Here is a 27,749-nt window from a genome sequence, read left to right as displayed (position 1 = left end):
GCTTCTGTGAGTTTTAAATGTGTTAACACACATGAACTTGGAGCCATGCCTTATGTATGTGTTCATCATTATTAGAACATTTAGGTATACCAAGGTTGTGGGTCAGTAATTGTGGCAAGCCTACAATAAGCTTTGAATCTCAAAGAGGAGTACTAAGTTGCAGGTTTTCTAAGCACCAAGCGGTCCATGCTCACCAGCATGGTGATGCACATAAGCAAAACCATTTGAAAAAGTAGTTTAGCAAAATCATAGTACAGTTTTTCAAGTTCTGTATTTGAGCAGACGTTGGGTGTAAGTCAAACCAAACAAGTCAGTCTCCATGAATTTTGGACAGTGGACCATTTTCATAATAATGAGATACAGTTAAAACAACAACCCAGGGATTTGGGATTACCCAAATCCTGGCCAGATGAGCTCCCTCACCCTACACGTTTTCTGGGGCGATCTTTACACAGAAGCAAAGCCCTTGTTACTAGTTTGGACTTCGGTCCCAAATACCCACCACATAAACCTTGAGGCACACAGGTTAAATCTCAGTGATCCCAGTAGATAACAGCAGTAGAAACTCTTAGGAGTCATACCACGGAAGCATGAACAACCCTTTGCTGATAACACCCTTTTTCTCTCTCTGCAAGAGAGATGGAAGTATCAGTGGAGAGAACTAAAGGCCTATCTATTAAACTCTTAATGTTAATAAGAAATAACAAAAGCAAGGTAACATTGACCTCTCAAGGAGGTGAAGCTCAGTTCCTCTGATCCCACTCCCCTCCCAGTCTTTACCAGGCCCCTCCCTCCAGCAGGTGGACTGGTGCTGTGTGTGAGTCAGATTCTAGGGCTTTGGGGCCTTAGTCCTGTGGGTGGAACTTTTAAAGTGGTTTTAAAAAAAAAAGAAATCACAGTACTCTGGAAGAGTGAAGCCAGTTCTCTTTAAATAGGTCTCATCCAACATGGATTTGTTTGGAACCCCTTCTTTAGGGGCTGTCCTACCTGAGAAAGCTTGTGAGTGGGAATCCCAGAATTGGGAATTACTGTCTAGTAAGGCGCTTCTACTTGTTACTAGTGGTCCTGATCTTTCCTGTCGTCTGAGTGGCTCAAGTCAAGATTTGGTATTTGCAAAGAACAGCAAGAATAGAGTGTTTGGCTGCCTTGATTCCAGGGCATCTGGCTACCCAAACATGTAATAGACTGTTCGATAGCACCATCCTAGCTCATTAGTTTCCACTGGAGTCTGGGGACAAAAATATCAGTAGCTTCCTTTGTTCTCTCTGTATACCTTCATTAGGGGACCCCTCCAGGAGGTCACCTGGTCAGATAGACGCTGTGGGCTATAGCAGAGTGGCCATCAAGGAGAAGTCAAACTTGTTACTGGAATTCAACCGCAAATAGCCAAATTATGTACAGACAGCGATATTAAAATTCCTAAAATGTCAAGAATTGCTTATAATTCTGAATCCATTTTTCTGAAAGAGAACACTTTGATAAATGGTAGTTAAATCCCAGACTGGTACACACAATCTTAAATAACCCTTAAAATAGCTCTGTTATTATAATAGTGCCACTTTAGTTATCTCATTTTGTAACTCTAGCTTATTTTGATGAAAGAATTCATGTTGAATTCTACTTTAAAATGCCTAAGACTTATTTCCCACGAAGCTATAGGATGGGGAGTGGGCCAGATGATATGCTAGTCTAGTCTCAAGGAAGTGATTCATGGTTCTATGAATGGAAGACCCCACTTGCCTACCCAGTCCTCCTTTCTGAAATGTAAGGGGCACTCATGACTCACCCTTCCTCCCAACACACACACCAGCTTCCTGTTAGAGCCTTTTGGAAACAGGAATCCTAGAATTAATGAATTTCTGGCTCCCATTTTTATAAATGGTGGGGAAATGGGCAATTTCTGTTCTCCCTGCAGTAGATAAGATTTGTTTCTTGCCTCTCAGGTTAAATCTGTAAGTTCATTTTCTCCTTATAAATGTTTATACACATACAGTGGTTTGGTTCTTTTACATTATGTACCTAGGTGCTTAATAGGTTAAATAGGTGATTGTAGGCTGACACAGTAACCCAAATATTGCGAAACACTCACTTTACCTTGGGTTAGTTTACATTTTGATCCTATACTTGCTGAAAGTGTGTAATTTCTAAATGTATTCCATCATCAACAGAAAACTGAAGATTTTCAGTTCTTTTCATACAAGTAGGCATATGTGTCATTGTCTCTAACAACCAACCAAGTTGTTCCTTGTAAGGAGACAGAGAAAAGGAAAAAAAAAAAAGAAAAGAGACCCTTGTTGTAGATGTGTTTTGGTGAATTCATAAATCATTCTGCTGCTCACAGAAAAGCCAAGCAGGATAAAAAGGTGTCCCAAGTTATTCTCACATGTTCTCTCTCTCACGCTCTCACTGTTACTTAGAGTAAGCAATGAGAAGACATTGGTGCTTTTAGCCATTCTTTAGTGTTCCGTGGTCTCAGGATTTCCAACACAAAAGGTCTGAAATATGAAGCCTTTAGTCTTTAGCACAGTCCTGGCATCCAGTAAATGTATACTGCAGATATGATGAGGAAACGCCATGACTCTGAGCATGAGGTACCTAAAAATACTCTAACCACAAAGTACATTTAATAACTTAATATTTGCAGCAAGCCAAACAGCTTAATGCATACTGACCTTGATCCAGGTTGCAAAATGTCCTTTTTAAAATTTCTTGGCAAGGTGTGAAGAGTGAGAAGGCAAAAAGGTTCTAGAAGATAAAGTCATAGAAGATGGATTTGCTTGATAGCATAAATCATTTTTAGGAATATGTTGTCTGTGTTCCGTATGTGTCAACATCAACCAAGACACATGTCCTTCTGTGGGTCTCATTTTTCAACTTAATGTATTTTGGAGATGACATGGACTTGTATTGCTGACCCAGAACAATACTCAGCAGAAAAATCTATGTTTCAAATATTTTAAATAGGGCTAGGTCATGAGTATGGAAACAGTTGGGAACAACCACAGCATAAAAGCAAAACCTCTAGCATGGATATGCTATGTTCACCCCTGTACTGTTTTAATTACAGGGAAGGCCTCAAATTCCATTGGAGACTCCAACTTACAATGGGCAGCCATGGCATTGCCAGCATTCTTTTCTCTTGTAATTGGGTTTGCTTTTGGAGCCTTATACTGGAAGGTAAGGGTTAATATATATATGATTAAAAAACTGCCATTTCCTAAGAAAAGATCCTACCTTAACTTAGCCTCACCAAACTCTAAATCTTAATGTTTTCCCGTTATTCCTTATGCTTAGGAGACAACCCCTCTAACTGAAAATGCACACTTAAGAAATGGGAACTGGTTTTAATTGCCTGAACTAAATATAAAAAGGAAGAAATCTACTGCAAGTCATATGATGTGCTTCAAGCCAAATAAAATGCCATTTGTATTATCTGCTATTTTGGATTTCTGTTCTTGTGTTCTCTTCTTACAGAGACCTGGCTAAAATTTTAAAATGTGCTAAATCATTGAGAGTCAACTTTTTGAAATGTCTTTTGAATTCAATTACTATTTAAATCTATCAGTTTCTTTATTACTTTTTCGTCTCCAACACCCTAAAAATGTTGAGTCGATAATACAGTGCATTTTTCATATTCTTTTTATTGCAAAAGTATTTTACATGCTGGAAACAAAACCTGATATTGGAGGGAGTTATTGACATAAAATATAAAAGTATAAAATATCAAGATCTTAAATATTATACCAATCATTGATATTCTTACAATATATATCCTTGTTCTTTTCCCAGAAGAAACAACCAAATCTCACAAGGACAGTTGAAAATATACAGATTAATGAAGAGGATAATGAAATAAGGTATTCTGTTTTGCTAAATATGTGCTTAAGTCAGCTTGACATCTCCATTTCCCATACCATGCACATGCTTACACATCTTTAAGGAGTTGTTTGCTCTCTGTGGCAGCTCCCAACATATATCAATGGTCTTTATCCACATTTGCTACCTCTCCACTTACCTGGAAAATACCTTCACAGTGATGTCTTCATGACCCATCTTATCAGTAATGGTCACCTCAGCTCCATTTTTTATAAGCAGCAGAATCTTGCTTAGACTCCCAGTCACAGAGCTCTGAAGGCCCATCTGCATATTCTTCACTTCCATGCTACCAGCAGGACATACTGATTCCTCCTCTCTGTGTCTTTCACCTCTTTGGCAATTGTTACCATCTTCAACCGTATCTTTATAATGTCTTGGCTGAGCTGCCACAGAATCTTGCTCTTCCTTCACCCTTCTGAACCATACCCTTGCCCCATTCTTCCCTAAACCCCAGTTCATAAGGTTAGTTCCTAGTCAGGATACTTGCAGTGACTTTCTCTCACATCCTTGATATATTTGACTTCATGCTAGTGTTCAGAGCCCTTAACTTTTCTCAGCCTATCTAGTATTTTCTCAAAAGCCAAACACAAAATTACCATTCCACCTACTGTAGCTGACACTGATCACGCCTTACCCTACCCCATGCTGCCACAGTACTAATATGTTGATTTACCTCCAGTTATAGTTTTCATTTGGCATGTTACTTTCTCTTCTATCATGCCTTTAAATATATACTATGTGTGTGTATATTATATATATATATATATATCAAGTACAGGTAGGCATTTTTAGTATGTGTATAGGCATATGTAGAGAGAATTTTTACACTATATTGAGGCAGATATAAAGTCCTTTATTCTCTTTAGTATTGCTTATGAAGGTAAACTTTCTACTCAATTTTGCCATCTTTTGTATTTATAGAAAAACTACCTTTTATAAGGCCCAGATCACGGTGTGGTGTCTAGGCTTTGTACAGAATCTCTGTCCAAAAGCAAATAAGCGTTTTTCTTGTTGTTTTTCAGTATGTTGCAAGAGAAAGAGAGGGAGTTTCAAGAGGTGTAATTGTGGCTTCTATCAACACTGTTACTTTTGTACCTTGGTAAGTTTTTAGAATTCAAGCTGAAAGATTCAACAAGAACTGTACAGTGTCTTAGATGCCAAAAATTAATTAATTAATTAATTAATTACTTTATTTTATTTTATTTAGTCATGAGAGACACACAGAGAGAGGTAGAGACATAGACAGAGGGAGAAGCAGCCTCCCTGCAGGGAGCCTCGATCCCCGGACATCAGGATCATGACCTGAGCCAAAGGCAGATGCTCAACCACTTAGCCACCCAGGCATCCCAGGTGCCAAAATTTAAAAACAAAATTTATTAAGCCAATGGTTAAATTGATATCAGTAGGTTAACTGAAGCTGTTACAGTAAATTAGACATGCACAGTTCAGTTATGTATGTGCTTACATTTTGAGAGGCAAGCAGTGAGCAGTAGTCCTGATTAGTGGATTCATCTTGTATGGGAAGTATACAAAAAAATTAATAGTGGAGTGTTTACTGTTTTGAGGCCAGAAAAAAAATTAGACCAAGGGAATAGAACAAACTAGGGACTAAAATGAAATAATAGAGGAAGAATAAATACAATCAATTTCAATTAGGTGTGACTCCTATAAAATAATAGAAAGTGATCAAAGTATCTTCTAAATCAGGAGAAGAAAGGTGTCAAGGTAAAGTGCCACCCGCCACATGGCTGGTGGTAATTTGTGCCTCATCGCAAGCCAAAGCCTAGGACACAGTAAATGTAAACCAGAAACAGATACCTATTGTGATAGTTTGTGTCTTTGGAGGGCTTGTGAGAGAAAGGAGAGGGAGGAACTATGGCCAGGAGACACTGATGCTCCTCTTTCCTCTCCTGTCTACTCCCTCAGGCTGAGCTGTGGGCCCCAGATTAGCAGGTGGGGGAGGAGTCGGGGCAGGCCCCAGAATAGCTCTAACTTGACCCAGCATCAGCTCCTGCTCTTCTCATTTCCACTTCTGCTGCTAACTGGCTGCCAGTTTTGTCATGGCCATGGGATCTCAAGCACATTTATTGCAGAACACACAAAAAAAAGTCCTCTCATCTCCCTAGGTCTTCAGCTCTTTCCCTGCACTTCCTCCTAGTCACAAGATCATTTACTCTCCAGAGTTATGAGGTATATGGTCTGTGGTGAGCTTTGCCTTTTCTTTATAGGTCACTATCCTGTCAGCTTCATTTTTGTCCCAGATTCAGAAATTTAGCTCCAGATTGGAACTTCCCCAGGGAAGCTGGGTCAGAGAATTTTAGACTCCTCCAGGAGCTCACTTTGATAGTTAGAAAACATTTTTCAACAGCCCCAAGTAACATAATATAATAATTATGTCACATATTTTTCTAATACTTTAACCTTGCTATTACCAGGACTTCATTTGGGCCTTTAATCGGGCCCTTGATCACTATATCCAAAGCATAAATAGCTCTTTTTTTCCTGCTCACTATCTCACCTTCTCTCTAAGCTCATGTTATCTGTCAAATAATGTTAACAAATAGACCTTTCACTCGATACTTTTTATTTTCTGGAGCAATACTCTGCAAGCTGAAATCATAGGTTTCTAGGAAAAATAGTTTCTCTGCCATTCAACCCCAGCATGAGCCTCACTGTTGCTTCTAAGCCATTTCAGCTCCCTTAAGCTAGACATCCACAAGCCACATTTTACATGGTTAATCGAGTCGTCAAGTCTCAAGTAATGTCCTCTGTTTGGTTTTGGATTGTATCGCTGGGATGCTGTTTTGGCACACAGGTCTTTAATCATGTGGTTTTTAATTCTGCATTTGTCCTGTGACATTTGCAAAATGGATTATGATGGGAAAACCCAAGGCACCTGTTTAAGAAAAAAAACTGCATTTTTAAGCAACCATAGTCAAGCAACTTATAACTTAGTTATATGTAGTTGGGCAGCAGTCAGGGACCTGTCTGGTTCTTGCTCTTTCTCCTTCACGAGCAACTCACTTGTTGCCTATGTGTTGTAGACTCTTGCTAAATGTTTGTTGAATGAGCAACAGAGTGAATAAACCCTGAATGAAAGTTAACCACTCGCAAGGAAGACAGTCCTTCTGAAACAGGTTTTTTTTTTGTTGTTGTTTACAAGATGAAAAAGTTCTAGATAACCTGCTGTAATGCAGAATGTAAAATATTATGCCCATAGTTAACAATGCTGTATTGTGCACTTAAACATGTGGAAAGAGGGTACATCTTACATTAAGAGTTCTTACCTCAATAAAATAATTTTTAAAAATCTTTAAGAAAGTGAAGTAGGGTTTACTTTTAGTGTAGTATATGTGTAATTTGCTGATCTGAGGCAATAGCAAGGGGAAATACAGTCATGGGAAATGACTGTTTTTCTTAAAATGTGAAATATTTCTCCTGTACAATGAATCATCAAACTAGGTTTTAAAAGAAGTTCTGGATTGTTTAGAAATAAACTCCTCACACATTGAGTAGTAGTGTGAAATGAATAAGGAATCTACGGTGGCATTCTCCTTCATAAAGTACCTTATTCATCATGTCTGCAAAGCTCTCAAGACTCCGCTCAGATACCACCACTTCCAAAAGGATGACTTCTTAAATTTTGGTCCCTCTAATTACATTTCATGTTACATTTCATATGACATGTAATACACATTAATAGGACTTCACAGTTACTTTTATAGACATTTTGTGTCCTCTGCTGAACCATAAGTTCTTACAGGACAGGATTTGTTTCTGAATTTCTTTTTTGGAATCCCACTAAACTATATAGCTAATACTATGTGCATGCAAGTGATGAATGAATATTTGCTGGAAAAAAAATGAAGAGGATGAGAATCTCCTCTGAGAATTGCAATAATGTGAGAATAGAAATTGTGAAAATGTAAAATAGACGAAAATAGACATGGAAAGTATAGGAAAAAGGAAGACAAAAGAGCCAGCTTGTCATCATGAATCTATAGACCCCAAAGTCAAAATGTATAGGTGTCATTTGTAATCATTTACTGAGTACTCATTTGTGTAGAGTAAAGCCTTTTCTTGTCCCTATACCAGCAGATGTTTAAAATCTTCCCAGAAACTTGAAGTATAATTTGTGGAGAGGATTGTGGTGAAAGAGGAGGTTTTGGAGAACAGAATATGATGTGGTATGAGAAGAAATTTGCCAAGAAATAAAACAGTACTAAAAAGTCCCAAGATGGAAACATAATGGGCAATTGTTATTATATGTTTAAAAAATTATATCTAATTTGGGTTATAGCCATTTTCTTGGTTAATAAGGAAGGGGAAAGTACAGGGAATGATGCAGCTTTGTGGCAACAATTACTCCCTAAAGTGGAAGTTTCACCAACTAAAACAAATTAGGACAAATATTGGAATACTAGAATAAAAAATGGAGTAGTTCTTCAAATAAAAATAACCTATAATTGGAAAATTAAGAGGAGGAAGGTTTGATACTTTAAAAACAAAGAAAATAGAAGGATTATAAGGTAATGAGCTAGAAACAAAGAAACTGGCTCTAAGACAAAATATACTAAAGTTGTGTTTATTTGACACCAAACATGAAAATATCTACACAAAAAATTTAATCCAACAAGCTGATGCCAAATATACATAGGTGACATCCCACAAGAATTTTTCATATATTAGCTTGTGTGTAGCAGTTTGAGAAGAAAGAAAAGAATATAGGAAAATTGTGCTCTTTGTTCATTTCCCACAAATGATTCCAACACACTCTACTAAGTACATTGTTGGATGCAGAGCTTAATATAACCTAGTTGTGTCCTCAGATTGCTTATAGCCTACCAAAGGAAGTAAGACATATGAATATAACCTATTTTTAAAAGGAAACTAGAAGTTTATGAAGTTAAAAAAGCAATAAAAAGAGCTTACAAGGAAAATGCAAAGAGATCGAAGGTAAGATCACTGCATAAGGTTGTACAGGATATGTCCTCAGCATAGGTGTGGTATGGATGGACCTCTTTGAACTGTACCATGTGCACCCGTATACAGTTGCCTTATCGGAAGGGAGAGAGAAATCAGCAATAGGAGAAAGGCTTCATCTCGTAGGTGATGGTGGTGGCATTTATACCGAGCTTGATCTTGGATGATTGATAAAATTTTAATAGCAATAGGGAAGGGGTGATCCAGATACTGCAAATGCCATAAACTGAGTCAGGGAAGCCAGAAGTGCAGGGAGTGTGTTCAAGAGTTCATTTGTACAGTTGGACTCCAGGGGAAGGCCACACAATGAGAAGTTAAAGGGCTGAGAAAAAAGAGTGTGGGCATAGGTTTGAAATATTCCAAGTACAGGACGTGGACCGTATTGAGTAATGGAAGGAGTTGTTGGAGGGCTTAGAAAAGATATGAGTGGGACGCCTCGGTGGCTCAGTGGTTGAGCATCTGCCTTTGGCTCAGGGCATGATCCCAGGATCTGGGATCGAGTCCCACATCAGGCTCCTTGTATGGAGCCTGCTTCTCTCTCTGCCTAGGTCTCTGTCTCTCTTTCTCTCTCTGTCTCTCATAAATAAATAAATAAATAAATAAATAAATAAATAAATAAATAAATAAATAAATAAATAAATAAATAAATAAATAAATAAATAAATAAATAAATAAATAAATAAATAAATAAATAAATAAATAAATAAATAAATAAATAAATAAATAAATAAATAAATAAATAAATAAATAAATAAATAAATAAATAAATAAATAAATAAATAAAACCTTAAAAAAAATGTGAGTGATACAATAAAAGCTGTAATGAGATCTTGGTGCAGCCAGACCAGATGGGTGGGGAGCAGTGAACCGGAGTCAGGGAGTCCACCAGATATTCTTCCACACAGATGAGAGACTGATAACCTGAATCAGGATGAGGGCCATGGAAATAAGAATGCATGAACGACTTTGGAGATATGCAGTAAAAGAATCCATATATTCTAATTACTGGGAGGATGTGAAGCTTGACATCACAAGTAGTACTCAAGGATGATTTAGAACCTATAGGACTAACGAGGTGACAATACCATTAAAAGAAAATGAGCTGTTAGTAAATACCAGTGGCCAGATATGTTAGACTGGAAATTCAAAGAACAGTCATGGTTGAAAATAATAGATTTGGGAAATGGGAGTCAGCTACAAAGAATTTTAATTGAGGCCTCAGGAGAAGGACTGCATTACCACTGAGAAGGCCCAGTTTGGCTGACAGTAAGAAGTAGTATGAATTGGTAGACACTAGGACAGCAGTGTTTAGTGACACACCCCAGCATGGTAAGTGTTGAAAGTAATTCTTATTACAACTAGGCTGGTGGAGAGATTCATAAAAGAAATACAACCTAGACATTTCCTGCAGATGTGAGCTAAGAGATAATAGATCCTAGAGTTGGAACATGGATGACCTTGAGACAAGTTTGGCCATTTAGCACATACAGGACTTGGCAAGATCTGTGACTCTATTGGATATTTCCTAAGAATTTCTGGAGCTTCAGAGGATTTGTCTTTGAGTTCCTTCTGTATATACATTATAATACAGAGGATAAGAAGGGATTAGACTTGAGTCCAGGCCTTGGCTCTGGAAGCCAAGCTGTATGTTCTTGGATGAGTCAGTTGTCTTTTAACTCCTGGTTTTTCAAAGATAGTAAGGGGAATAATACAACTTACTCTGCCCATTTCATGAGATTGCTAGGATCCAGGGTATCATTATAAAAATTGTAGTTTTTGTTCTATGGGAACACAGTTGTGAAATCTTCAAGTTTATTTTCTTTGCTAAGAGACCTGGGGACAAAACTAGAAATAGATTTCCAATCTTGCTTCTCTACTTAAGTTTAGAATTTTAAGCTATTCCTAACTTTTTAAAAAATATATCCTTTTGCTTTTTTAATCAAGCTTTATTTTAAAACATCTGCTATATATTTTGGATTTATGAAGTTTTCTTAATGTTTCTTATTTTTTTTCTCAGGATTTAATTCTCCTTTCCCAGATGCAGGTTCTATAGTTTCTAGAGTTCTCTGCTTGGTAAATTGTCATATAACATGGTTTTTAGCATATTCATTTACAGAGACTGGAAAAAATACTGCACTTCTTACCACTTGTACTATGGAATTGTATACAATTTATATTTAACCTTTGCACTGATCTCAAATATTTAAAAAGCAAGATTCTGGAATTGATAGATAATGACAAGGAGAAAGTATTGAGTAGGGAAGAAAAAGTAATAGATATATTTATTTAGGGATTGTGACTGAAAAAAACAGTTAAGGAAGTACAGATACTTGACTCAAAAGTTGAAAATCTCAAAGCTGAGTCCAAAGGTCAGTGGATTAACACCAGCTCTGAAGAACTGAAACAATGTCTGGCTTTCACGTTTCAACAAGTATAAGCTGTGGTAGGCCAAATGAACCTCCCCAGAGGCTTTGTTAGGATGTGGTGCCAGGATTTGTCTTTTTTTTTTTTTTTTCTTGGCTGGCAGCATTGAAAGAGATCTTGCTGCTCCTATTCCTGTTAGGAAAAGCAATGGCTTGAACCTAGCTAGGCAGTCAAGACACTGGCATTGCTCAGTGGCCAGAAGGCTATTTGTTGATGGTCTCCGATCCATTTCACTGGATACCTCCTTCATGCTACCCTATTTCTCTCTAGACACTGCCTTTGTCTTGTAAAAACCTCTCCCCTTACCTACTACCTTTTCATAGCCTGGTTAGAGAAATTCAGGGCTACAAGATAACCCTCTTACCACAAATGGAAACCATCTGTGGTATGCAAACGGGTGTGAAAGCCACCAGGTGTTCCTTCATCCATCCTTATGTTCAAGGAATATTTACTGAGTATGTCCTTTGTGTCAGGCACCGTTCTAGGTTTTTTGGAGTACAGCAGCAAAAAAGATAGACAAATGGAGCACCTGGGTGGCTCAGTTGGTTAAGTGTCTGCCTTTGGCTCAGGTCGTGATCCCAGGGTCCTGGGATGGAGCTCCGTGTAGGGCTCCCTGCTCAGCAAGGAGTCTGCTTCGCCCCTCTCCCTTTCCCCCTCCTCCTGCTTACTCTCTCTCGCTCTCTCTTTCAAATAAATAAAATCTTGAAGAAAAAAAAAAAAAAGACAAAGTTCTGTGTCCTCATGAAGCTTACATTCGAATGGGAGGAGAAAACCAAACAGTAAGATCATTTCAGATAATGTTAAGTGTTACCAGGAAGATCACAGAGTGACTAGTCATTGCATCTAGGAAAAGATTTGTCAAGTTCTTTCGGCTGTGTAAGTGAAGCATTTATTTTATCTATTACTCAATCTGTAGTTCTATGAATTCAGCTATTGAGAATGAAAAGGCAGATACACTCTAACCTCTCTCTTTTCTTTCCTCTCTAGGCGGGTAACAGTTCATGTTTGCTTCATAAATGAAGCAGCTTTAAACAAATTCATATTCTGTCTGGAGTGCAGACTGCATTTTTATCTGTTCTTGCTACCCATGACTCTATATGGATGATTCACAAATTGGAACAAAGTGTTTTACTGTGAAACTGGCACTGAATTAATCATCTATAAAGAAGAACTTGCATGGAGCAGGACTCTATTTTAAGGACCTGGGGGACTTGTGGTCTCATTTAGAACTTGCAACCGATGTTGGGAGAGAAAGCACGCGTCCCAGACTGCATGCACCATTTTGTATGCCTCCAGAAGTGTCTAATTGCTGAAAAGCCACATAGCTTTATTTTCAGTTACAACCTGCAGTGCATAGTTATCTTGGTCTCTGCAAGTAGATTTCATCCTGAATAGTGGAGAGGTAATAATTTTTCTTAAAGGGATCTGGAAAAACATTTAAAAACAAATGATAGCATCAACAACTCTACATGTAGAAAGCAGTGGAAACAAAATGATTAGAGTAGGCAGCATGTCAGCCTTGTAGATGCTAATGGTCTGGGTCTGATCTCAGTCTCTTCTCAACATAAACCTACATCCCACTAGACAAATGGACATGGTTAGCTGGATCTATCCATGCCTGGGAGCCAGTACTGAATTAGAACAGTGATGCCATCAACAAAATAAAAAAATAAAAAATAAAAAAAATAAACACCTACTGAATGGGAGAAAGTAATTGCAAATCATACATCTGAAAAGGGGCTAATACCTAAAATCTACAAAGAACTCCTACAACTCAATAGCAAGAAAATCTAATTTAAAAATGGGAAGAAGATCTGAATAGACATTTTTCCAAAGAAGACCTACATATGGCCAACAGATAAATGAAAAGATACTCAACATCAGTCACCAGAGCAAATCAAAACCACAATGAGATATCCCCTCATACCTTCAGAATGGCTATTATCAAAAAGATGAAAATTATTAAGATGTGGAGAGAGGGGAACCCTTGTGCACTATTGGTGGGAATGTATATTGATGCAGTCACTATGAAAAATTTTGAGTTTCCTCAAAAAATTTAAAATAGAATTGCTGTATTATCTAGCAATTCCCCTCCTGGGTATTTATCCAAGGAAAATGAAATCAACACTTAATTCTAAAAGATAAATAAACCCCTATGTTCCTTGCATTATTATTTACAATAACCAAGATAAGGAAACAATGTAAGTCCACCAATGGATGCATGGATAAAGATGTGATGTGTGTACACAGGATTATCGTTCAGCTCTAAAGATGAAATCTTACAATTTGTGACAACATGGATGGACCTTGAGGGCATTATGCTAAGTGAAGTAAGTCAGAACAACAGATATTATATGATCTCACTTATATGTGAAATCTAGAAAAAAAAGTAAATTAAAAATACCGAGCTCATAGATACAAAGGACAGATTGGTAGTTACAAGAGATGGGGTGGGGGAAGAAATGAATGAACTGGGGTTTTTGTTTTTAGTTTAAGTTGAAGAAAAACATTAAAAAAAAAAAAAAAACCTACCACTCCCCCTAAAAAACATCGATGCCTATGGAGAGAGGAGACTTTCTAAAAGACAGCTTGAAGAAGCTATGAACAATGAACAGCAGGACATTCACTGAGGAACACATTCGGCACCCTTTCCCCCTACCTCTAGAAGAGTGTAGAAATTGTGCTTGCAAAATATATTATGAAATGTTTATATTCTGAAACTATTACAGAGTTATGTAAAGGGACTTCAGAAGAATTGCAGAATGTATGAAGGTCCCATTTTCAATTTACACCATGAGAGAAAGTAAAAATTATATTTAGTATCTCAGATTAGAAAACCATATCCACATGGTATCATGGGTATTGAAAACTAGGCTACTTGGCTTTTATAAGAAGGCAAGGAATCAGGCAACTTTAGTTATTTCTTGTATAATCACCATTATCAGTTTAAAGGATCCATTTATTTAAAATTAGGCACTGTATATTCATTAATGTTTATGAATTAAAAATAGCGAGCTTTATGTAGTTATGCATGTCAGTTTGCTATTTAAAATGTGTGACAGTGTTTGTCATATTGAGAGTGACTTGGTAAGAATTCCCAAGATGGACATCATGCTTATAAAACTAAAACTTAAGACAGTATGTGAATTTCCAGTACCAATTTTTTTATAGTCAAAGGAACATCTGACTAAAGTGATTTCTTGTGGTTTATTATGAAGACTCTTTTAATAGATCATGAACATACACATTAAGGAATCCAGAGTTTTCTGTCATAACTTCATTCTTGTGATATTATTGTCACGTTCTACCCTCGATGACCATTTTCAGTGTAGTGATACAAAAGGGCATGAAAAGCTGTGAGCTTTCCTTTGATTTCAAAAGTACAAGAATTTCTGGCCAAGTTGGATTTTAGATCATATTCAAAGCAGATCCAGATACAACTCCAGTGAAGTGGCCTTTGCTCTTTCTTGTACCAAAGAGCCCAGAGGATTTCTCTGAGCCCTTCCTTCTCTAAAGTGCTGGGGTTCCTCATGAGATAGTCATTTCTCAAAGATACAACCCAGGTGCTTTGGGAAGCTGCATTGACTTATTCAGGCCCTTAACCATCCCCTGGTACAATCGATTAGTAATAAAACCAGAGATCAGTTTAATTGCTGAAAGGACCTGTCTCGGTGTGTGACATAGATTGTTTTGAGGAAAATAGATATAAATTAGTATGAGCTACGTGTGTAGGTCAGACGTAGGTTGGGAAGATTGATACTGCTCTATGTAATGGTTTGATTTATCTCACCAGTGGTTTTGATTTCCTTCGGGAGGAGAAAATGCTATTTAATGAGCTTGAGAGTACATAAATGCACTTTTGTTCTCAAAGCTAGGAGCTGGGTTTTACCACTCAAGGGCATGGTCCTAATCAATAGACTTAAATAAACAAATTCATCAAGTTATAAAATATGGCATGGTTAAGCGAGGGGCAATATATTGTGCCTAATTAAATGTATTGGCTCATTGAGAGTTATGTGAATTACCAATTTTTTAAGACACTAAAGTTCGATAAAATACATGAACAGTAGAAAAAGGCTGAACGTTATTTTGGATGCTTGCTGCTTGGGAATTGTCATATCTGCTCTGAGATAAATATATATATATATATATATATATATATATATATATATATATCTTTATTTTATCCATTACGTGTACTGAATATACTTCAGACATCATGGAAAATTCACAACTGATATTATAAACCATGAAATCACCTTTTAAATTGGTATCATGTATCTGATAGTTATCTTCTGTTAACATTTCAGAATTGCCTTTTAAAATGATCTCAGAAGTCTGCAGATTCTAAATTTTACTAAAAGCTTTGCACTTCTTTCTTTGGTAGAACACAAGCCTATAAAGAAACTGGTTCTCTGGTTCTATGATAAATGGTGCCTGCTCAGTGATATTGGAGTGTTGCTGGATTTTGTATAATGATCTTACGTGCTTACCACACTGCCACTTTTTAATAAGTCAGACAAATTCATTTTTTTCAATATAACAGAATAAGTCCCCTATTCTCTTAAAAGAATTATGTGAAGATGAAAATGTATGAGAAAGTATCATGTTTATAAGGCTTACTAAAGGTGTTTGCTTTTAGTAAGAATTAAACACATTTAATTGAGTATTAAAGTAGTTTGGGGGAAATTCTGGGCATATCTTAGGTATCTTAATTCAATTGAAGTTTGAAATTAACGGAAAATTCCATTCAGAATTCATGGATATCTCTTACTGTTTTTCTGCAGCTCGGTTTTGGTTTCAAAATGTAATTCCAATATGAGACATTTAGCCATTCTCACCTATTCGTTAAGAAATATTTTTCAAAAAGACAGTTTGGCATAGTGAGATGGATGTGGGGGATATTGTCAGAAGCCTCCACTCTGCTGTTAAATGATATTGGTAAGTCACCTCTTTGGATCTAGGTTTTTTATTTATCTATATGGTGAAGTTGGAGGTCACACCTCGGGTGTGAAACCTATTGATATATGACTGACAAAGACAATAAAATAGATCTGAAATTACTCCACATAAAATATTCTACTCTGATTTCTGTGAATAAGCAATTTGAACATAAAAAGTCATTGCTGTTCTTGTTTGTAATGTAAATAGGATCCATTAGTAAAAGTAAAATTCAATCTCATGTAGGGTGAATTGGATAACCATTTACACAAGAGATGGCTTTTTCCTTTGCTTAAGTAAACATTTTTGGATCACCTCTGAAGAATGAAAACCATGAGTACATTTTAGGAAAAGATACTATAAGATATGTGTAAAATTTGGGAATGCACCAAATTAAGCATTTAAATGCTTTTATTAAAAAAAAATAATAATAAAATAAATAAATAAATGCTTTTATTTTATTAAAAGCTTAGAGCACAAAATGTAAGATGTTCAAAGTTTTTGAGTGCCAAAAGATAATTTGTAATCCATTTGGAAAGGGGTCATCCATAAATTACATTTTAAAATTAGAAAGTGGGATAAGAATTTTAATTAAGCCAGCTTGTCTTTGAAACAGTATTATTTTGTAAAAAAAAAAAAAAAAATTTCAGATTGAAACTAGTAATTTATGGTGTTTGATAACACACTTTCTGGTATTGTTGCTTCTATTAACAGGTCTGGAAATGCCTTTGTTACAGGTAAAATAATGGTACTTTCATTTCCTAACAAGATGTTTTAGAAGCAATTTCTATTAAAGTGGATATTCATAATCCTAAAATGTTTCCTAAGCATTGTAAATTTATAACTGCCATCTCCACTACATCCTTATGTTATTTTTAAAAATAAAATTAAGATAATTCTTTAAGCTAAAAAACATAGTATTTTCAATTACTTGATTTCTCAACTGTAAGACTCAAAATTTTTCAATAAAAATATCCTATATTCTAAGGATTAATGTGTGATTATAGTGTCCACTTGTCACTATTTTTTAAATTGATGGACTTGAAAAGTATTCATTTAGATGGATGCATAGATATATTGCTAGTTCAGTCATAGATTGGAGTTTGCATATTGTAATGTAAATGTATGTCAACACTATTCTAGTTTATTATGACTGAAGTGTAATTAAATAAAAAAGGTTGTAAAATGTGATGTGTATGTGTATATACTATATGTGTACTTTTTAAACTAGGTATATGTCCTGACCCTTTTTTATACAGGTTTGAATTTGAAATTACATTATATATACATATACTTTATTGTTCTAAATAAAGAATTTTATGCACTCTCATAAGTTTGACCTGTCGATATCTCAAGCTTATCACATAGATTTAAAGCATGGTTGAGGGAGCACCTGGGTGGCGTAGTCAGTTGGACATCCAACTCTTCATTTTGGCTCAGGTTGTGATATCAGGGTTGTGACACTAATCCCAAGTGGGGCTCAGCACTCAGTATGGAGTCTGAGATTTTCTCTCCTTTTCCCCTCCCCGTCCTGTTCACACTCTCTAAAATAAGTAAATCTTTAAAAAATGGTTGAGCATTTATTAAACTAATATCAAATTTTTCTACAGAAACTCATTAACCTAGATTTTGTCATATGGAGATGAAATGAATCATTTTTACTCAATATTTACTGGTTACTAGAATCTTTGATTACCTGGCCTGTTAACATTGTTTGATCTCAAAAGGTTTCTAGTGAGGAGACGATATGAAAACCACTGTACTATGCATAAAACCACACTGAAGTAATTACCTAAATGCAAAGCTAAGAGCATGTCCTTAAAGCATGCAAGAAGGAGAAATGGGGCCACCTGGGTGACTCAGTTAAGTGTCTGCCTTTGGCTCAGGTCATGATCCCGGGTCCTGGGATAGAGCCCCACATCAGGCTCCCACTCAGTGGAGAGTCTGCTTCTCCCTCTCCCTCTGTTCCTCCCCCCTGCTTTTGCTCTCTTGTTCTAATCTTTATCCATTTTTCATTTTTTAAATTTATTTGAGAGAGAAAGGCTAGGTGGGACTATGGAGGAGTTGGTATTTGGGCTAAGATTTACAATAAGACAAATTTTGATGGAATTATGCCCTGTTTGAGCAGTACTTTCCGAAACAAGAAGCAATAAAATTTCTGGGCTTATTTGATCAGGTCAAACCAGTATCCTCTGAGCATATAATGCAAAAAGAAATATAGAGATGAGAGCACAGCCTTGAATACCATAACAGGGTAGACAGTCTTAGGGGACATGGGAAACTTCCCATTGTGTTTCTGAGAAGAGGAATGGCAAGATCAAACACCATGGTGGCTCATATGGTTTAGGCAATAAATATCCTGCTTGACCTCTGGTTGGTTTTTGACTTTTGAGATGACATCCCCTAGCTTTATGATGCAATGCTTATACACCCCTTTCTTTTAAACTGCTGATCCTGTTTCCTCTGCTCAGTGTTTATATTGTTAGAATAGCCCTCTAATTGAGGCTACACACATCACTAGTCCTTTTACAATCAGTTTCTCAAGTTAGAGTTGAATATGGAGATCTCTGATGTTGTTTTTCTCTGGTTAAAACACTTAAATGGTTTCTCATCTTCAGAAGAAAACCTAAATATCTTAATATGGCCTACAAAACCCTCTATTGTCCAGCTCGTAATTTTAGCAGGGGGTTGGGGAGGGTGAGATTGGGAATTGTTTTTTTTTTACCCTTTAAGCCATAAACAATATGAGGGGTAGGACCATGAATATTTATACCACTGTATTCCCCAAATTTAAACAAATAATAAGATGTAATTGAAATAAAATTTGAACAGATACTACCTATTGCAATTGCAATGTCTGATGTTATTTTCTATGACGTTTTATTATGAACAATTTGGAACACGAATTGAGTGACAGTGACCAGGTGCTAAGAAATAGATTTCTTCATTAAGAAATGAAGGAGAGGAACCCGGGAGTTATACATAGAAGCAACAGGGAGTGGCTGTGGATATAGAGTCTAATGATACGAGATTCAAATCTGGGAGGGCTTAAGGAGGAGAAAATACAGAAGCAGCAATGAAGAGCAAAGAACCCTCTTCTGGTCCTACTACCAGTTATGGAGGAAACACAGTCACTAACTGAGAGGGCTAAAGAGATAGATAAATCCTCAGAAGAGAGCCTCCTTTTAATTTTGAGTAAGAAGATGAAGGAAAAGTTCTGAAAGTACTAAATGTAGACTGGAATTCCAAAAGGCACACATTCCATTACAATCTCAGTGTCCATGTATACTTTCCTGGTCATTATGGCACAGTGGATAAAGATTTCTCTGGGCTGATCCAGAGTGTTACACATTCTTCTAATAAATGGAAAAGGTAAGATTACAGAATAGTATTATATATACATATGCGTATACATATATACATACATAGACACATATACATGTATGGTTTGCTCATGCCAAAAAGTTCTGGAAGTTAACATAAAGTACTTAGTGGTGTTGTTCTCTAGAGGAACCTAAATTCAATAATAAAGGAAGACTTTTGCCTCTATTTTATACCCTGCTGTAGTGCAATATTGAAGTGTACAATGATGTGAGACAATTGAAATATGAATACTGAGTTTTTAATATTAAGGAATTCCCCATTTTTCTCTTGTGTGACAAGCATACTGTGGTTATGTTTTAAAAAGTTACAATTTAGTAATATACACAAATATTTACAGATTAAATATTTTTAGGTATTGGCCTAAAAGTAATATGAAAGGGGGAGTAGAAAGGGGGTATAGATAGGAGACTTAGATAAAACAAGATCCTTCAGTAGTTGAGTCAATTGAAGATAAATTATGGGGTTTACATTATACTTAATGTAATGTAAGTTACATGGGGTTTCATTATACTCCTCTGCGTACCAGTGTATATATTTCATTCTGAACTCTTGGGATTTTTATATGCAACATAAGTGATCCTTTCAACATCCTATATATTCAGGTCCTTGAACTTCTTTCCTAATGAACCAGTTCTTAACATCACCCTAACCATCTAAGTCTTCCTATAGACTTTATCATTGTAATTAACTGTAACACGTTCATATCTCAATTTCATATATTCCATCTCAGACCACCACCACTTTGTATCTTTCCACTTTACTCCCTTTGACCCAGTGGGCTTGTCAGTCTATTGATTCTACCATTTTCCACTGTCAACCTTTGATGTCCTCTCTCCTCTCCTTAAACATGTTAAAATCCACAATCCAGCATTATAATTACTCTTGCATATACTTTCTTCTCCTAATCCCTCTCACGTCCTAAATTTTGCCTGGTAAATGACACCCCTGCTCAAATACAGTTCTCCATCCACTCTTTATCTGTACTTGTATGGCTAAACATGGCTGGTATACAATACACCATCATGCCTACTAATTTTCCCTAGATTCTTTCCCATCAAGTGGGTCTTAATGCTGCTCCAACAACTATAATTCTATTCTATTGCTCTTCTCTAGTCTCTTTACTTTTCCATTCTCATAGCTATTTTATACATTATTTTTTTAAAGATTTTTTTTTATTTGACAGAGAGAACACAGTAGGCACTGTCAGAGAGAGAGAAGCAGGGTCTCTGCTGAGCAAGGAGCCCAATGTGGGGCTCAATCCCAGGGTCCTGAGCCAAAGGCAGATGCTTAATCAACTGAGCTACTCAGGTACCCCTATTGTATATTTTCTCTCCCCAACCCCCCACTGCATTCCCATTCTCACTCGTAGCTCATAATCTTGATTGCTGCTTTACCTTGACAGATGATAGATGATAGATTAGATAGATAGATGATAGATGATGATAGATAGATAGATGATAGATAGATAGATAATAGATAGATGATAGATAGATATAGATGATAGATTGATAGATGATAGATAGATAGATAGTAGATGATAGATAAACAGAATTTCCAAAGACTCCTAATACCTGAGGCTGATTTTCTGTGAAGCTGGGGGAATTTAAGTTTCTGGTCCTCACTTATACACTGTAGGTCTTTTATATATCATAGGAAGGAGATAGCAATGTGTTCACATAGTAATATATTTTTGTAAAATTTGCAGCCACTTCCATTTATCTTTAAGGTATTAGTGTTCTGGTGTGGAAATGGCTTCTAGTAACACTTCCGCTAGCCACTGTGCCAATTCACTAGGACACTATGACCCAAAAGTGTATGGCCAGAGGCCATATCAGGATGCCCTAGTGAATGTGTCTTATGGACCTGGCAGGAATAGAGGCAGAAGCCAGTTTGTGAAAAATTCTCACAATCATCACAGTCACCTGATGTGTAAAATTATTAAGTGGAAGACTCAGGTTTCATTAATACCTGGTCAAATCCTTGGTACCTTTCCCCAGACAGAAAATGCTTAGTAATAGGGTATATAATTATAAGCAAAACCACACATTTTCCCCCCCTCTTAATTGTGAGGAAACAACAGAATTTAATAAAACTGCTATGCTGATGGAACCAGAAAATCTGTATATGAGGACACATGTTTTAGGCTTCTCAATGTACTGGTCTTGACAACACAGAACTGTTTAATTGCCCTTAAACAGCCCTTGTGCTTTATGTATTCAATATTCCTTCCCTCTCCCTGTACCTCTAGAAACCATTGATTTTTAATTGTCTTTGCAGGTTTTACTTTTTCCAGAGTGTCATATAATTGAAATTACACAATATGTAGTCTTTTCAGACTAGCTTCTTTCAATTAGCAATACGCATTTAATATTCATCTGTGTCTTTCATGGCTTGATAGCTTATTTCTTTTTATCATAGAATAATATTCCATTGTCTGGATGTGTCACAGTTTGGTTATCCATTTGCCTATGAAGGACATTTTAGTTTCCAGTTTTTTGGTGACAATTAAGCTCCTATAAACATTCATTTTTGGCAGACATAAGTTTTCAAATCAGTTGGGTAAATGCCTAGGAGCATGATTGCTGGACTATATGGTACAACTATGTTTAGGTTTGTAAGAAAACACAAAGCTGTCTTCTTAAGTGGCTGTATCATTTTTCATGCCCAGTGGCTATGAATGATAAATCCTGCTGCTCCACATTGTCTCTAGCAATTTTTATTGTCAGTTTGTTGGATTTTAGCCATTCTAATAGATGGATAATAGTATATCATTATTATTTTAATTTGTAGTTCCCTAATGACAAATGATGGTGAGCATCTTTTCATAAGCTTATTTGCCATCTGTTTATCTTCTCTGCTGAGGTGTCTTTTCGACTCTTGTCTATTTTTAAATTGGGTTGTTTCCTTAATATTGGATTTTAAAAGGTTGTTTATTTTAGATGCAAATCCCATGTCAGATACGTGTTTTGCACATATTTGCTACAATTTGTGGCTTATCTCTTCATTCTCTTAACAGTGTCTTTCACATAGCAGCTTTAAGCATTTCTTTAAACATACTTTAAAATGTTCTAAAGAGTTTTTGTGTAACAAAATAGTCTCCCCAACATAAGGCTGTTGGGACATAATGACATTTTAAGGACTTCTAAGATATAGTTTTAAAAACTCAAAACAAAAAATCAAAACACATTAGAAGAAGAAAGACCAGACTCAGACATATTACTTAACTCCAATCTGGAAAGTGTTTTGGAATAGCTCATAAAAACAATTGAGAAATTGTAAACTCCTAATTCAAATATATTAAGTGGATATAGAGATTATGTAATCTATATATTTATCTATCAAAGACCTAGGAGTTTTAAGAAGATGGTAGGAGACTTCTGAGCTTACCTTTGCCCGTTGGATACACATACATTACAGCTACATCCATGCAACTAACTCTGAAAACCACCTGACGACTGACACAACAGACCTTTCACAGCTCATCAGAGAGAGGAAGCCACATCATGCGGGTAGGAGGGACAGCGACATAGCTGGGAACCAAGGCCTGGCAGGACTAACCACAAACAAGAAGAGCATCACAAGTACGGAAAGGCAAAAGGATCTGACCTTACACGGGCACCTCTGGCACTGGAGACCTGCACTGAGAATACAGTTCCTATAACATCTAGTTTTTAAAACCAGGGGGGCTTAATTTCGAGAACTTTAAAAACTGGTGGGGCGTAACAATCACGGCTTTAAAAACCAGCAGGTTTAACTCTAGGAGAGCCAGAGGGTGGTAGAAAACTGAGTCGCTGCCCTTAAGAAGTCAGCATATTAAATAGTTTGGCCTAAGACACAGCTTAGAAGCAGTAGTTTGAAAAGTGTCTGAGGTATATGTGAGGGAGATTCATTAAATAATCTTAGAATGTGTGCTGGAGGGGCAGGGATCTGCAGATTTCTCCAGAAACAAAAGTGCTGGTGGGTGCCATTTCTTTTCCAATTCCTCAAACTAGATAGCCATACACTTTCTGGAACTAGCGTTGACACCATCCATCTATCTTGTTAGAACCACATGACCTGCCCAGTATTCCGCTATTAACTCATTGCATCCAACCTGCCTGCCTCAGCAGGCATCCCTCCAAAGCAGCTTCTGACCCACTGCACCTGGCAGGCATTCCTAGCCATGACTGATGCACACCAAAGTGACTCATGCCCTGGTGAGAGCAGGGGAAGATAACCCCACACATCAGTGCACCTATAGTTCCTGCAGCTGGTCTTTCCTTGCCCTACCAGGGAGCAAGCCCTGCCTTGGTGCATCTGCTGCTGTGACACAGAGGCTAACTGCAGAGAACTAGGGCAAGTACCTGCCTCACCCACCAATAAGCCCAAATGGGCTACAGACAGGCCTCTCAACAATGTGGGAAGGAAACTGCCCAGTTTGCTCACAGCAAGCAAAGGAGATCATTGAAACTAACTGGGCCGAAGACAATCACAGCTCGGCCACAATAGGAGAGTGCATGCAACCCACATAGGAGACGCACTTGGAGTGCCTGGTTCTGATGACCAGACGGCATTGTGCCATAGGGCATCACAGGACCTCTTCTACATAAGGCCAATACATTCTTACATTCTTATATTTTTTTCTTTCTTTCTTCTTCTTCTTCTTGCTGCGTATTTCGGTGCGGGGGGAGGGATGGAGGGGATGGATGAGGGGTAGGTAGGGAGGAGGGGGGAGGATGAGGCGAGTTAGTGGAGTTAGGGATGGCTGATGGAGTATGTCTTCTTCGTGCTCTTATATTTCTTGCGTTTTCTTGTCTTGTCTTTCTTTCTTTGCTTTATTTTCTTTCATTTCTTTAGTTCTTTTTCTTCTTTCTTTCTTCTTTATTCTTTTTTTTATTTCTTTTTCTTTTTCTTTCTTTCTTTCTTTCTTTTTCTTTCTTCTTCTTCCTTCCTTCCTTCCTTCCTTCCTTCCTTCCTTCCTTCCTTCCTTCCTTCCGAGACAGGCAGACAGAGAAGCAGGCTCCCTGCAGGGGAACATGATGTAGGACTAGATCCAGGGTTCCAGGATCATGCCCTGAGCTAAAGGCAGATGCTCAACTGCTGAGCCACCCAGGCATCCCAAGGCCACTACTTTCAAGACCAAGAGACATAACTGACCTACCTAATACATAGAAACAAACGCAGAGAGAAAAATAGGGAGACAGAAGAGTATGTCCCAAATGAAAGAACAAAATAAAAATTATAGGTAAACGAAATGGAGATAAACAGTATGCCTGATAAAGAGATGGTCAAAACAATGGTCATAAAGGTACTCATGGATGAACTCAGTGAGGACTTCAACAAAGAAAAAATATAAAAAAAGAGAGCTGAAGAATTCAATAAAAAAAAAAAAGTACACCAGAGGGAATCAATGGCAGATTAGAGAATGCAAAACAAATTAGTAATCTGGACAACAGGATAGTGGAAAGTAACCAAGCTGAACAGAAAAAAAAAAAAAAAAAAAGAGAGAGAATAGGTTAAGGGAACTCTGTGACATCATCAAGTATGATAACATTTGCATTATAACGATCTCAGAAGGAGAAGAGAGAGAGAAGGCAGAAAGCATATATGAAGAATAATAGCTGAAAACATCCCAAATCTGGGGAAACAAACAGGCATCCAGGGCCAGCAAGCACAGAGAGCCCCTAAAAGGATGAAGCCGAGGAGGTCCATACCAAAACATAAAATAATTAAAATGGCAAAGAGTAATAATAGAGATTTTTAAAATATTTTATGTATTTATTTCAGAGAGAGAGAGCTGAGGGAGTTGCAGAGGGAGAGAGAAAATCAGACTCCACAGTGAGCATGGAGCCTGACACAGGAGCCTCCACAGTGAGCATGGAGCCTGACACAGGGCTCCAACTCACAACCCCAAGATCATGACCTGAGCCGAAATTGAGATTATGATGCTCAATCAACTGAGCCACCCAGGCTCCCCAATAAAGAGAGAATTTTAAATGCACCAAGAGAAAATAGTTACATACAAGGTAAACTTATAAGGTAATCAGCTGATTTTTTAGCAGAAAGTCGCATAATATATTCAAAGTGCTATAAATAAAAAACTTATAACCAAGAATCTTATCATTCAGAATAGAAGAGATAAAGAGTTTCCCAGGTACACAAAAGTTAAAGGAGTGCATCACTACTAAACCAGCCTTACAAGAAATGTTAAAGAGAATTCTTTAAGTGGAAAAAAGAGGTCATAACTAGAAGAAAATTAGGAAAGGAAAAATTACACAGGTAAAAGCAAACATACAGTATGGGTACTAGATTAATCACTTCTAAAGCCAGTATGGAGGTTTAAACATGAAAGTAGTAAAATTAATTTTATCTACAAAAAATTAGTCAAGGATATACAAAATAAAGATGTAAATATGACATCATATACATGTAAAAAGTGAAATGGAGGTTAAAAAATTAGTAATTTTAGAATATGTTCAAACTTAAGAGACCATTAGCTCAACACACACTCCTATACATGTAAGATGTTATATTTGAACAAATGGTAACCACAAACCAAAAATCTATAATAAATACACATGCACATGCATGTGTGTGCACACACGTGTGCACACACACACAGACATGCACACAAAGAAATCCAAACATAACACTAAAGAAGGCCATCAAACCTCAAAGGAAGAGAGCAAGAGAAAAACAGATAAGAACTACAAAAGAGGATTAAGAGGTACAAACTTCCAGTTATAAAATAAATAAGTCACAGGGATGAAAAGTATATAGAAAATATAGTTGATAATATTGTAATAATATTGTTTGGTGACAGATGGTGACTGCATTTACTGTAATGAGCACTGTGTAACGTATAAAGTTGTTGAATCATCACGTTGTATACATGAAACTAATATAATGCTGTTAATTGTAATCCAATAAAAGTATCTACTTCTAAAAAAAAACCCAAAAACAATTAACAAAATGACTCTAAGTACATACCTATCAATAACTACTTTAAATGTAAATGGACTAAATGTTCCAATCAAAAGACATAGGATGACTGCATGGATGAAAAACAAGAACCACCTATCTGCTGCCTATAAGAAATTCACTTTAGACCTAAAGACATACAAACTGAAAGTGAAGGGATAGAAAAACATACCATGAAAATAGAGCATAAAAAGAAAGATGGGGTGGCAATACTTATATCAGACAAAATAGATGTTAAAACAAAGACTGTAGCAAAAAAAAGAAAGAAAGAAAGAAAGAAAGAAAGAAAGAAAGAAAGAAAGAAAGAAAGGAGAAAGAAAGAAGAAAGAAAGGCATTACATAATGATAAAAGGATCAATCCAACAAAAGATTATAATAATTATAAATATCTATGTATCTAACACATGAATACCTAAATATATAAAGCAAGTATTAACAGACATAAAGGGAGAAATTGACAGTGATACAATAATAGTAGACTTTAACACTCCACTAACATCAATGAATTGATCACCCAGACAAAAAACCAACAAGGACTCATCAAGAAAGAAAGAGAGAGGGCTCAAATTAATAAAATCAGAAATGGAGAAGAAATAACAACCAACACATTGAATTACAAAGAATTATAAGAGGTTATAAAAATTATATTAAAAATTGGACAACCTAGAAGAAATGGATAAATTCTTAGAAATATACAATCTTCCAAAACTGAATCAGGGAGAAATGAAAAGTTTGAATAGACCAATTACTAGCAATGAAATTGAAATGGTAATCAAAAAATTCCTAACAAACAAAAGCCCAAGACTAGATGGCTTTACAGATGAATTCTATCAAACATTTAAAGAAGTAATGCCTATTCTTCTCAAACTATTCTAAAAAATAGAAAAGGAAGAAAAACTTCCAAATTCATTCAATAAGGCCAGATTACTCTGATACCAAAACCAGACAAAGACACTATAAACAAGAAAACTACAGGCCAAAAGCTCTAATAAACATAGATGCAAAAATCCTCACTAAAATATTAGTAAACCAAATCCAACAATACACTAAAAATATCATTTGCACAATCAAGTGGAACTTATTGCAGGGATACAGATGTAGTTTGATATCACAAATCAATCAGTCACATTAACAAGAAGGATAAAAACAGTATGGTCCTCTAAATAGATGCAGAAAAAACA

General features: G+C 36.5%; 1 protein-coding gene across 1 annotated transcript in view; it reads left to right on the top strand.

The window, feature by feature from the left end:
- Nucleotides 1-12,921, top strand: part of KITLG (KIT ligand) — an 80,622-nt gene extending 67,701 nt beyond the window's left edge. Inside the window, exons 7-10 of the mRNA NM_001012735.2 lie at nt 3,068-3,177; nt 3,790-3,857; nt 4,899-4,975; nt 12,271-12,921. Coding sequence (NP_001012753.1) covers nt 3,068-3,177; nt 3,790-3,857; nt 4,899-4,938 — 218 coding nt within the window. The 3' untranslated portion in view covers nt 4,939-4,975; nt 12,271-12,921. The remainder of the gene's footprint in view (nt 1-3,067; nt 3,178-3,789; nt 3,858-4,898; nt 4,976-12,270) is intronic.
- The last annotated feature ends 14,828 nt before the right edge of the window (nt 12,922-27,749 follow it).

Source organism: Canis lupus, chromosome 15 (assembly GCF_011100685.1).
Source record: "Canis lupus familiaris isolate Mischka breed German Shepherd chromosome 15, alternate assembly UU_Cfam_GSD_1.0, whole genome shotgun sequence".
NCBI classification, from domain to species: domain Eukaryota; kingdom Metazoa; phylum Chordata; class Mammalia; order Carnivora; family Canidae; genus Canis; species Canis lupus.
The sequence above is the reverse complement of the archived record's forward strand: the minus strand, read 5'-3'. Positions and strand labels throughout refer to the sequence as shown.